This window comes from Hypanus sabinus, chromosome 16 (assembly GCF_030144855.1).
Source record: "Hypanus sabinus isolate sHypSab1 chromosome 16, sHypSab1.hap1, whole genome shotgun sequence".
Lineage (NCBI taxonomy): Eukaryota > Metazoa > Chordata > Chondrichthyes > Myliobatiformes > Dasyatidae > Hypanus > Hypanus sabinus.
In genome coordinates this window covers 11784394-11796948 of record NC_082721.1, presented here as the reverse complement: position 1 = coordinate 11796948, position 12555 = coordinate 11784394, and the positions used below count along the sequence as shown (strand labels likewise).

The window sequence follows — 12555 nt, the reverse complement described above, 5'->3', positions numbered from 1 at the left end:
CAGTTGTTATGGAGGATTACTGGAATATCCAGATCTAAGTCTTAAGAAGATTTGTACAAGACATTGGTGAGGCTTCATTTAAAGTACTATTTATTATACAGTGTGGAGCAGGTCCTTCCAGCCCCATGAGCCGCACTGGCCACCAATTTAACCCTTGCCTAATCACTGGACAATTTACCACGACTAGTTAACCTACTAACACCCGGTGCATTTTTGGACTGTGGGGGGAAACTGGAGCAGTCGGAGAAAACCCGCGAGGGTCACAGGAAGGAACGTACGCTTTGTTTACACCGGAATTGTACTGCAAACCCTAATGGCCCGAGCTGTAATAGTGGCCCGCGAATCGCTACGCTACCATGGCGCCCATCATATTAAGTTCAGTTTTGGCACCCTACAGATAAGAAAGATGTCATTAAGCTGGAAAGGGTGCAGAGGATTCAAGGGACTGAGTTGTGGAGTGAGGTTGAGCAGGTTAAGGCTTTTTTCATTGGAGTGTAAGAGAACAAGGGATGATCTTAAAGAGGTGTATAAATTAAGAGGGGGGGTAGACACGACAAAAGTGTACAAACCTTCTCCCAGGGTTGAGGAATCAAGAACTAAAGGGCATAGGTGTAAGGTGAGAGTCAATAGACAATAGGTGCAGGAGTAGGCCATTCGGCCCTTTGAGCCAGCACTGCCATTCAATGTGATCATGGCTGATCATACACAATCAGTACCCCGTTCCTGCCTTCTCCCCATATCCCTTGACTCCGCTATCTTCAAGAGCTCCATCTAACTCTTTCCTATCTTTAAGAGCTCTATCTAACTCTTTCAGGGGGCAGAGATATCTTTGGCACTTGGGGGGGAGGGGCGCAACCTTTTCACCCAGAGAGTAGTCTGTATATGGAATAAGCTGCCAGTGGAAGTGATTGATGTGGGCACGTTAAGAACATTTAAAAGGTATTTGGACAGGTACACAGCTAGGAAAAGGTTTAGAGCAGGGGTTCCCAACCTTTTATATGTCAGGGACCAATACCATTAAGCAAAAAGGGTCTGTGGACCCCAGTTTGGAAACCCATGGTTTAGAGGGAAATGGGTCTGGCTTAGATGTGAATTTTGGTTAGAATGGACCAGTTGGGCCCAGGGGCCTGTTTCCAAGCTCTGTGACTATGAAATAATCTGAATTAATTGAAGGTCAGGATCTGTTAGTCAGCTTTGGATAATCATACGGTTAGATGGGATTAGTTCATTGTCATATGCACCAGGGTGGAATGAAATTCCTCCTACTCATCTTCTCTGGGGGTCTGAATCTTGATAACAGTCTCATAATCCCCACTGAGTAAGCACAGATATCGACAGCAGGTGTGGGCACAAGTGGGCTCAGCCACAAGGCCCTACGTCATATTCAGAATCAGGGTCATTACCAACGACATATGTCAAGAAATTTATTGTTTTGCAGCAGCCGTACGGAGCAATACTTAAAAATTGCTACAAATTACAGCAAGAATATATAAAACAATAAATACAGTACGTAGTGCAAAAAGAGAGCACAAATAGTGAGGTAGTGTTCATGGGCTCGTGGACAGCACCGAATTCTGACGGCAGAGGGGAAGAAGCTGTTCCCGAAACATTGAGTGTGGCTCTTCAAGCTCCTGTACTTCCTCATTAATGGTGGTATTGAGAAGAGGGCATGTCTTGGATCGCATGGATTCTTCATGAAGGTGCTGCCTTCTTCAAGCACCATCTCTTGAAAATGTGCTCAGTGGTGGACAGGCAAGTGCCCATGATGATGCTGCTCGAGCCTCCAACCCTCTGCAGATCTTTCCAGTCCTTTGCAGTGGCCCCTCCACGCCAGTCAGAATGTTCTCCACGCTACATCTGAAGAAATTTGCTAGACCAGATCTCCACAAACTCCCAATGAAATATAGCTGCTGGCATACCTTCTTCATAATTGCATTAATATGTTAGGTGTAAGCTAATTATTTAACATGTTCAAATAATTCACTTATGTTCATTGCCAAGGTCTCACATACAAAGGCTATGTGTGTGGGAGCATTTCAGTTACAGAGAATGGTGCAAAAATCAAAAAAAAACATTGAATGAGCAGCAGTTCTGAGGCCAAAAATGCCTTGTTAATAAAAGAGTTCAGGGGAGACTAGCCAAATTGATTCAAGCTGACAGGACGGTGACAGTAACTTAAATAGTCAAGTGTTACAGCTGTGATGTGCAGAAGAGCATCTCTGAACACACAACACATCGAACCTTGGATGGGCTACAGCAGCAGAAGATCACGAGCATCCACAGAGTGGCCACTTTATTAGAGGCAGGAGGTATCTAATAAACTGGCCACTGAGTCTTTATTATCTAACCAAGGTGAGATCTAACTGAGTCTTTATTGTCTAACCACAACTGTGCTTTAAAAATTATAATCATTTTGTTTTAATTTGTCCTGGCTAATTATTTTATGCAGATAACAGTTAAGCATAAGATCATAAAATATAGGAGCAGAATTAAGCCATTTGGCCTATTGAGTCTGTTCTGCCATTCAAACACAGCTGATTTCTTTTCAACCCCATTTCCCTGCCTTCTCCTCACAACCCTTAATCTTCTTACCTGTCAGGATCTTATCAGGCCCTGACTTAAGTAGAGCCAAAGTCTTGGCCTCCACAGCCCTCTGTGGTAATGAATTCCACAGATTTACCAGAATCTGGCTAAAGAAATTCCTCATCTCAGGTTTAGAGGGACATCAGCTCATGGGAAAGGATTTGCCAGCAAAGCCCAGGGGAAAAGTCCTGAGCTGAGACTGTACCCTCAAATCCTAGACTCTATTAATGAATCTTGCTATCCACATCGAGGCCCACCGATGGTCAGGGTAACCATGAACGTTCCACCCCAGCTGTCTATGTGATACACAAGCCAGGACAGTACAACTTGGAGAGTCAAGCTGTTCCCCATGTAGCAGGATCCCCTCTCCACGAAGCTGAGGAATCCAAAGGAACGGTAGGGGCAGATATAGTTTGACACCAGCAGCATCGCAGGATTGCCAGTCAGCATTGAACTCATCATAGGGCTGCCTTAAGGACTCCAGCTTCGGATTTTTTCCTCCTGAAGCCTTCTGCATGAGCGGGTATGGCTGCAAGGCAGTGGAGGTTTGAGATCAGAGTCTTCCTTCTCCTAGGTGAGCTGCTCGCCGCAGTGGCTGAAACCCATCTGCCTGAAGCAACTGGTTTTAAGGTGCCAGTAACCCGCCTTTCCCCTTCTCCGGTCAGTAAAAACAGTTTCACCAGGCTCAATAGCTAAGCCACACGTGAAGACCAAAGCTGGACTTGGTTCTCAGTAGTTATTTGAGGTGTGCGCCTTTGGTAGCATTTCATAGGTAGTGGGAGCTTATCCACACTACCACCCCCAACTATATCAAACCTATGGAACCTCTCTACATCGACTAAAATGATTTAATTTATTTTTTATTTATTTTGAGATACAATGCAGTTCAGGGCCTTCCAGTCCAATTAGCCGAACCACCCAGCAACCACCTAGTTAACCCTAGCCAATTTACAATGACCAATCAACCTGCATCCATGTACGACTTTGGACTGTGGGAGGAACCTGGAGCATCCAGAGGAAACCCACACGTACCCTGGCTGTGTTGGGATTGAACTCCGGTCTCTAAAATTCCCTGAGCTGTAATGGTGTTGCGCTGTCCACTACATGACACTCAAAAAAAGAACTGCTTCTCGCATTTTGTGAAATGAAATACCTTTAAAACAACTTACAAAATTATTCGGGGAAGAAATTGGGGAACTAACCATCTTTTATAATAATAAAAAAAAATAATAATCGCTGGCTGAAAATGCTAGGTTAATTTTAATAACTCTCCAAATAGTGCAAATCCAATCATGGAGGAAATAATATCATAATTGATTAATTAGACAACTAAAGAGCTGAAGTAACACATTTGTAAAGGATAATCTGGCAATTCAATTGACAGGTGTTTATTCCAATTCCATTGACATCGATATATTAAGTGGAAACAGAATGGATACACAGGAAATCTTGATTTTACATGTCACATATCTCAAACCGTGTCCAGGATAGCAATTGCAATGAAGTTTGCCCGACTGGAAAAATCTTCTGAAGAAATCTCCCTGTACTATTTGCTTTCACATCCAGTGTAAATTTACACTCAGTGGCTGCTTTATTAGGTACAGGAGGTAGTTAATAATGTCGTAGATTCATAGAGAATACAGCACAGTATAGGCCCTTCAGCCCTTCTAGTCCATGTTGAAACCATTTAAACTGCCTACTCCCATTGACCTGCACCGGGACCATAGCCCTCCAAATCCCTAATGTCCATGTACATATCAAAACTTCTCTTCAATGTTGAAAGCGAGCTCACATAGATCTCTTCTGCTGGCAGCACATTCCACACTCTCATGACCCTCTGAGTGCCAATGAGGCCACTGAGTGTAAGTGAGTGACTGTGAGTAACTTCAGGGTTCAATGTGCTGTGTGTTTCAGAGGTGCTCTTCTGCACACCACTGTTGTGATGTGTGTTGTTTGAGCTACTGTTGCCTTCCTGTCAGCTTCAGCTGATTTGGTCATTCTACCCAAACCTTAAACTTCAAAGTAAATTTTATCAGAGTTCATAAATGTCACCAAATACAACTCTGAGATGCATTTTCCTGCAGGCATACTGTACAGATTTTTAGAATAGTAACTAAAACAGGATCAATGAAAGATCAACCGGAGTGCAGAAGACAATGAACTGTGCAATTGCAAATATAAATAAATAGCAATCAATAACAAGAACATGAAATAACACAATAAAGAGTCCTTAAAGTGAGATCATTAGTTGTGGGAACATCTCAATGGATGGGCAAGTGTGTGTAGTTATTCCCTTTGTTCAAGACCCTGATGATTGAGGGATAGTACCAAATAAAATGTACTGAGTGTTTGTTCATGGTCCTCTGCTGCTTCAGCCCATTCACTTCAAGCTACGAAGTGTGCATTCAGACATGCTGTTCTGAACACCACCATTTTAATGTGTGGTTATTTGCGTTACTGCCACCTTCCTGTCAGCTTGAACCAGTCTGGCCGTTCTCCTCCGAACTCTCTCAGTAAGAAGGCATTTTCACTCAGGGAACTGCTGCAAACTTGATGTTTCTTTTTTGCACCATTCTCTGTAAACTCTAGAGCAGGCGTTCCCAACTTGGGGTCCATGGAGCCCTCGGTTAACGGCATAAAAAGGTTGGGAACCCTTGCTTTAGAGACTGTTTTGCATGAAAATCCCAAGAGATCAGCAGTTTCTGAGGTACTCAAGCCACCCTGTCTGTCACCAACAATGGTCAAAGTCACTTCGATCACATTTCCTCCCCATTCTGATGTTTGGTCCAAATAACAACTGATCTTCTTGACCATGTCTGCATGCTTTTGTGCGTTGATTTGCTACCACATGATTAGCTGATTTCACATTTACATGTGTGCACAGGTGTACCTATTAAAGAGGTGAATTATTATATTTCTTAAGATTGGGAAAATTAAGAATAAATTTAATTAGAACATCAGAAGGTGAGATTAGAAACCACTGATCTGTACATCCAGCATTACCAGGAATCATGGAATATGCTTATCTCATCAAGTTGAGAGATAAACCAATCTGTGATGGGACCTGTGAAAGGCTGTTAGACCAGCAGAATGTGAGGCAAGGTAACAGTAATACTGACAGAATCCTTGGGTGCTACATAATGCATGATTCAAACTTTAAAATGGAAGGGCAAAAACAAAGAGTAGTACACAAAAAATGGTGGAAATACTCAGCATGTCAAGCAGCATCTGTGGAGAGGAATGAACAGTTAACGTTTTGGGCCGAGACCCTTCATCAGGTCTGTTTATTTCCTTCCATAGATGCTGCCTGACCTGCTGAGTTCCTCCAGCATTTTGTATGCATTGGGTTAGATTTCCAGCATCTGCAGAATCTCTTGTGTCTTCGAGAGCAAATAAAAGACAAGTGTGAAACTGGTTGAAGACCAAGATTATTACTAGGGTCAAAGAGGTTCTCATCAGGTTGGAAGGTTCTGGAAAATGCAGATATTGATCCCAGAAATGTAGTAGGCTGAGGATCTCTGTGAAGGGTAGAAATTATTTATTTATCAAGATACAGCTTTCAAGCAATTCCCTGATTTAATCACGAGACAATTTACAATGATCAATTAACCTACAGGCAAGTAGTTCTGTGGTGGGGTATGGGGGAGTCTAGAGGAAACCCATGTGGTCATGGGGAGAGCACGCAAACTCCTAACAGTCAGCGGTGGGAATTGAACCTGGGATGCTGGTACTGTAAGGCATTGTGCTAACCATTACTGAGATAAACCAATCCCATGGGCCGTGAGATAATCACAAAAGATGAATGACACTGCAAGTGTCAGAAGGCTGGAAAGTGCAGGGATGGATTTTTTTGCAAGCATTAAAAGCAAGTGTGCAGAATTCAAAAAGTAAGCAAAACAATGAACATGAAGACCCCATCTTGTTTCCGGTCCACACAGATCAGTACATTCTCACACATGATGTACAGTCCTAGACGGTTTAACGATATGGTGCAAGGGCCCTTGGAACGACATCTTTTTAATTTTAAGCACAAGAGATTCTGCAGATTTTGGAAATTCCAACACACACAAAGTGCTGGATGACCTCAGCAGGTCAGCGAGCATATACAGCATGGCAAGGAATAAACAGGAAACATTTCGGGCTGAGACTCTTCATCAGGACTGGGAAGAAGCCAGGAGAAGAAACTGGGGGGAGTTGAAGGAGTAATAGACGTGGCCAAGTGAGAGGGAACACAGGTGGTAGGTGAGAGGTGGTGAAGTAAGAAGCGGGGAGATGATAGACGAAGAAGTAAAGTTCTGAATAAGAAGGAATCTGACAGGAATCAGAGGGAAGTGATCGGCAGGTGAGGAGAAAAGAAATGGTAAGAAGTGGTCCAAAAAGGGGAATGGGTAAAGGGGGGGGGTGAGAAATTACTGGAAATTAGAGTTTTTGACCTCTAACACCAAAAGACGTACAATTCATACATATTTGGGCTTCAGCTCTTCAGGGACATCAATGGACAGGTGCTTAACTGTTTCCTCCGATACCCCACTCTTTGCCAACCTGACAAAGCACCAGACCATCACCATGAATAAAATATCAATCAGTGGAATGCCACTTGAGGACATTAAACATTTATCAGCTAATATTACATACAATTATTTTCAGGTATGCTCTATGGTCAAGTATCATGAGTTAGATGGTAACATTGAAGAAAGGTCAAGTATTGAATGCACGTTCTTACTTGGCAACTATGGTTTGGCGCAGAATGGAGATAAAATCTGAAGCTCTGTTTTCCAATCCAGTTTCCCTGAGAATACATTCCTTGGAGAGGGAACAGGAGTGTGAAATCTGCCCTGTAATCTTTAGATCCTGATTTATCTCCGAGCAGAATCACAATCGGAGTCACCTTTATTATCACAGTCTTACATGACATGAAATCTGTTGTTTTGCAGCAGCAGTACAGTGTAAAATTACTATAAATTACAAAATAAATAAGTAATGCAAAAATAAGAAATACTGAGGCAGTGTTCATGGACCTTTCAGAAATGTTATGGCAGAGAGGAAAAATGTTGTCTCTGAATCATTGAGTGTGGGTTTTTAGGCTCCTGTACCTCCACCCTAATGGCAGTAATGAGAAAAGGGCATGTCTCAGATAGTGGAGGTCCTTAGTAAAGGAAATAGCCTTCTTCTGGCATGGCCCTTGAAGATGTCCTCAATGGTTGAGAAGGGATGTGCCGGTGGTAGAGCTGGTTGGATCTATAACATTCTGCTACTTCCTGTGATGCATTGGAGCTTCTCTATGATGCAACCAGTTCAAATGTTCTTCATCATATATCCAGAGAAAGTTGCAAAGTTCTTTTGGCGTTATACCAGTTCTGCTTAAACTCCAAAAGAGTAGGACATTATCCCATGATGAGATAATTTCAAAGATTCAAAGGTACAATTTAATGTCAGAGAAATGTATACAATATACATCCTGAAATGCTTTTTCTTCGCGAACATCCACGAAAACAGAGGAGTGTCCCAAAGAATGAACAACAGATAATGTTAGAACCCCAAAACCACCCCCCCAACTCCCCTCCCTCCCACATGTAAGTGGCGCCAAGCAACAATCCCCCTCCCTCCGTTGGCAAAAAAAAGCATCGGCACCACCACTGAACACTCAAGTGTGAGCAAAGCAGCAGCAATAACACAGACTTGCAGTTTCCCCAAAGACTGCACTTCACCTGGTATTCAATATACCGCAGGTTCTCTCTCTGTCCCTAATAAGGGAGAAGGAAGTGTCTCCATTTTCCCAGCAAACAGTGAGACAAAACAAACTACTTGCTGGTTTACGATGTTAAAAGTCTGTTACGTCACATTTTTCGAGCTCTGTGCCTGGAGATTGCAAAGATCCCAGGTCTCCAGGCACACAGTCACAGATAACCTGACTCCTGTCGTGACACCGACCCTCGATCCGCCCATCTCCAGAGCCCGGAGATCCCTAGGCTTCTGAATCTGAGCCAAGACTTTGGGGTGCTGAACAACAACGGCTAATTGTGGGACCCCGAAAGTGGGTCCCATTCCCACAAAGAACTGTAGTCAGCGTGTAACTCAATGACAGGGTCTTCAAAAGAACCTTGAAAGGCAAAAATAGCGATATTAAAGATGGAAATAGAGCTGTTTCTGTAGATGCAAGCAAAGAATTTGCTGTTAAGTGCCATTAACCATCCTAAGCTCTGCTATGATTGCATTGATATGTTGGTCCCAGGACATGTACTGGGTGATCTGTTAGTTTTTGTGTGAGGGAGCAGTTGGGGGGGGGGGGGGGGGTTGGAGTTTGCGAGTATTTGTTTATTTTTTTCGTGTGGGAAGGTTGGTGTCTTTTCTTTCAACAACTTCCATGGTTTTTCTATATATCATGGCTAGCTGGAGAAGACATGTCTCAGAGTTGTATTCTGCATACAAACTTTGATAATAAAATGAACCTTTGAATTCCTCTGAGGTGTTGACACCCAGGTACCTAAAACTAGTTTCGCTTTCCACCACTGACCTCTCAATGAGGACTAGTGCATGTTCTTCTGACTTCCCCTTCCTGATATCCACAGTCAAGGTTTGGTCTTGTTAGTAAGGTAGGCATGAGACCATTCAACCAGCCAATCTATCTCACTCCTGTATGTCTTCTTGTTGCTATGTGAGATTTTACAATATGGTAACTAGACAATAACTACAACTGAAAGCATTTTATGTCTTTAATTTCTTTCTTCACTTAGGTATACTCTGACTGAAGGGGATTTTCACCATTTAAAGAATGCTCGATTAACTCATTTGCATATCTCACCACCTTCACTGAAGATAGTAACAATTCACGAGTGCGAATCCAGTGAGAATAATAACTTGGCTGTGACAACCCACACCCCATCATCCTCCAAAACCAACCTTTCCATTTTCCAGGCAAGTAGCAATTAATCCTCATCTTTAAAGACTGTTGATATGGTGATAATCTGAGAAGGATGTGAATGGAAAGTGCTACTTTGCTCCCATTGTCTCAAGGTGCAACTTGTGCCTTTAGAGATCACTGTCATTGCTAGCTTACTCCTTAAGTAATAAAACAATCTAATATGTATGTATTTTTCAAAATTCCTAACTGGTAGATTAGAATCATGAAGCAATATTACATGGAAACAGATCGTTCAAACTACCAAGTGTTTGCATCAACCATCAGCCATCAACCATCTATTTAATCTGACATTAAATCCAATTTTTTAAAAACTCCCCATATTATCATCAGATTCTATTACTCATGTACATTAATGTGCAAAAGTCTTAGGCACAGCTACATAGCTAGGATGCCTAAGACTTTTGCACAGTACTGTTTTCGTCAACGTGGAGTGGGAAGTGAGTTTGTAAATCTGGCAGGAGCAGAGGATGCTGGAAATGGTGAGGGTGAAGCGCCATGGTTGGGGGGGGGGTGGGACAGGTGGCAGAGACAGAGTGCCAGGGTGGGGGTGGTGCAGGTGCAGACACACCCAGCCCTGAGACACCAGGGAGGTCATTTGAGGTCATTTGATTACGAACAATTGGTTTATTGATCATTACAGAATGTCTCTCTGGTGCTTCCTGCTCCCTTCCCCTTTTCCCAACAATGGTTCCCCTCTCCCTGCCCCGTTCCCATTTTCAGTCTATGATAGAGGCCCATATCAGAACCAGATTTATCATCACTCAAATATGTCATTAAATCTGTAATTTTTCAGCAGCAGTATTGCGTAATACATAAAATTACTACACTACAGTGCAAAGATCTTGGGCACCCTAATATACATGTGTGCCTGAGACTTTTGCACAGTACAATGTACACTAGATGCAATTTTCCATGGCCTATTAACTTCACACCTTGGACTCCTTTGGAATGTGGGAGGAGCAGGAAAATATACAAACACACACAGACAGAGCCTGAGGTCAGCTTCGAACCCTGGTCTCTGGCACAGTGAGCAGGTGGGGGTCAGCTTTAATTGCCATTACGATTTACTAGTTCTCAAGGGGAACAGACAAGACGAGTAAGTTCGTCCAGTAGAACTGCACCATGTAAAGGCCCATCGTTTTTTCTTGGGGACAAGAGGCTGTCAAGATGGCTGTGAATAAATATTGGGTACCGTAATGTGATGTTCAGGTTATGGTCTGTCATCAGGGGAGAGTCAAAGGTTATGGGGAGAAAGCTGAACTTGGAATTGAGAGGGATAATAAATCAGCCATGATGGAATGACAGAGCAGACTCGATGGGCCAAATGGCCTAGTTCTGCTCCTATGTTTTATGGTTTATACACAAATTGCACCCATTCAAGCTCTCCTACCCCAAAAACAGGAGCTTTCCAGTTCCTCTCAGTCCCGTCTCCAGCAGCAGGCTCTGTGAAATTCTGTCCCCTTTAAAATGATATGCAAGATGAAAATGCTGCTGTTTTATTGAACTTTCAAAAAAATGGAGTATTTACATGTAAAGTGTTTCGATTTTGCTTGTTCATTTGCCAGAAGATTAACGTAGTTCTCTGGACTTCGGGGGGGGGGGGGAGGGGGGGGAGGAGAGAGAGAGAGAGAGAGAGAGAGATTTGCTCATTAATGCAAATATCTAATTAATCAATTATGTGGTAGCAACTCATGAAAGCATAAAAGCATGCAGATGTGGTCTACGTTTATACTGTATACAATCAAGGGGTTCAGTTGTTGTTCAGACCAGTCATCAGAATGGGGAAGAGATATGATCCATCGGACTTTGACCGTGGAATATTTGTGTGTGCCAGATGGGGTGGTTTGAGGATCTCAGAAACTGCTGATCTCCTGGGATTTGCAGGTACAGCGGTCTCTAGAGTTTACAGAGAATGGTGTAAAAAACAAAAAGCATCCAGCGAGCTGCAGTTCAATGGGAAAAATGCCTTGTCAATGAGAAAGGTCAGGGAAGAGGGGCCAGATTGGTTGAAGCTGACAGAAAGGTAGCAGTGAGTCAAATAACCACTTGTCACAACAGTGGAGTGCAGAAGAGCATCTCTGAATGTACAATGTGTCAAACCTTGGTGGATGGGCTACAGCAGCAGAAAACCACAAACATACACTCAGATGGCACTTTATTAGGTACAGGAAGAAGAGCAGCCACTGGGTATATAAGAGGTAACTCATAAAATGGCCACTGAATCTACTTGTGCTGGACCTGTACAAGAATACACATGAATAATACCAGAGTCTATTGATATTTATGACCGTACAAACTTTAATAAGGACAGAATATGCCCAAAGCACTCTGCTTCCGTGGGTAGAGCAGTCAAGAAAAAGTTTCAGGTCAAAGATATTGACTCAGTCTTTCTTTCCACAGATACAGTCCAACCTGCTGAGTGTTCCCAGCATTTTCAGTTTTTATTTCAGATTTCCAGCATCTGCAGTTTTTATTTTGCATTTCTTCAGCAGTATAAAATTGGTTTGTCCTTTCTTGAGCTAAGAAAACTGATGGTTGATCTAAAGCATTTAAAATATGGAATTGTTATCAATACAGCGCCCATCCTGTTTCCTGCTTTGCTTCTGAATTCAAATCAATTCAGAGGTAGAGTATGACGCACAACTATTATTAAAATGCTCGATTAGCATATGCAACTGAAGTCCTATTTCTCCTGTCTATCTATGAATGTACTTGGAGAGGGTTCAAAGTAAATTTATTAACAAGGTCTGTATATGTTACTTTGAGATTCATATTTTTGCAGGCATGGACAGGAGAATAAAAAATACAATAGAATTTATGAAAAGCTATACATAAAGACCGACAAACAACCAGTGTACAAAAGAAGAGAAATCGTTCAAATAAAAATTAATACCATGAGTTGTAAATGAGTTTGTAGGTTGTGGAATTAGTTCAGAGTTGAGGCAAATGAAACTATTCATGCTGGTTCAAGAGCCTGATGGTTGATAAGTAATAACTGTTCCTGAACCTGCTGGTGTGAGACAAAAGGCTCCTGTAACTCCCGAACGATG

The 12555-nt window shown here is 42.5% G+C and overlaps 1 protein-coding gene across 2 annotated transcripts in view; it reads left to right on the top strand.

The window, feature by feature from the left end:
* The window catches only part of cbarpb (CACN subunit beta associated regulatory protein b), a 207697-nt gene that overhangs the window by 149817 nt on the left and 45325 nt on the right, over positions 1-12555 (top strand). For both annotated transcript variants that reach the window (XM_059991141.1, XM_059991142.1), the window contains exon 6: positions 9318-9498. In XM_059991141.1, the coding sequence (XP_059847124.1) occupies positions 9318-9498 (181 nt within the window). The remainder of the gene's footprint in view (positions 1-9317; positions 9499-12555) is intronic.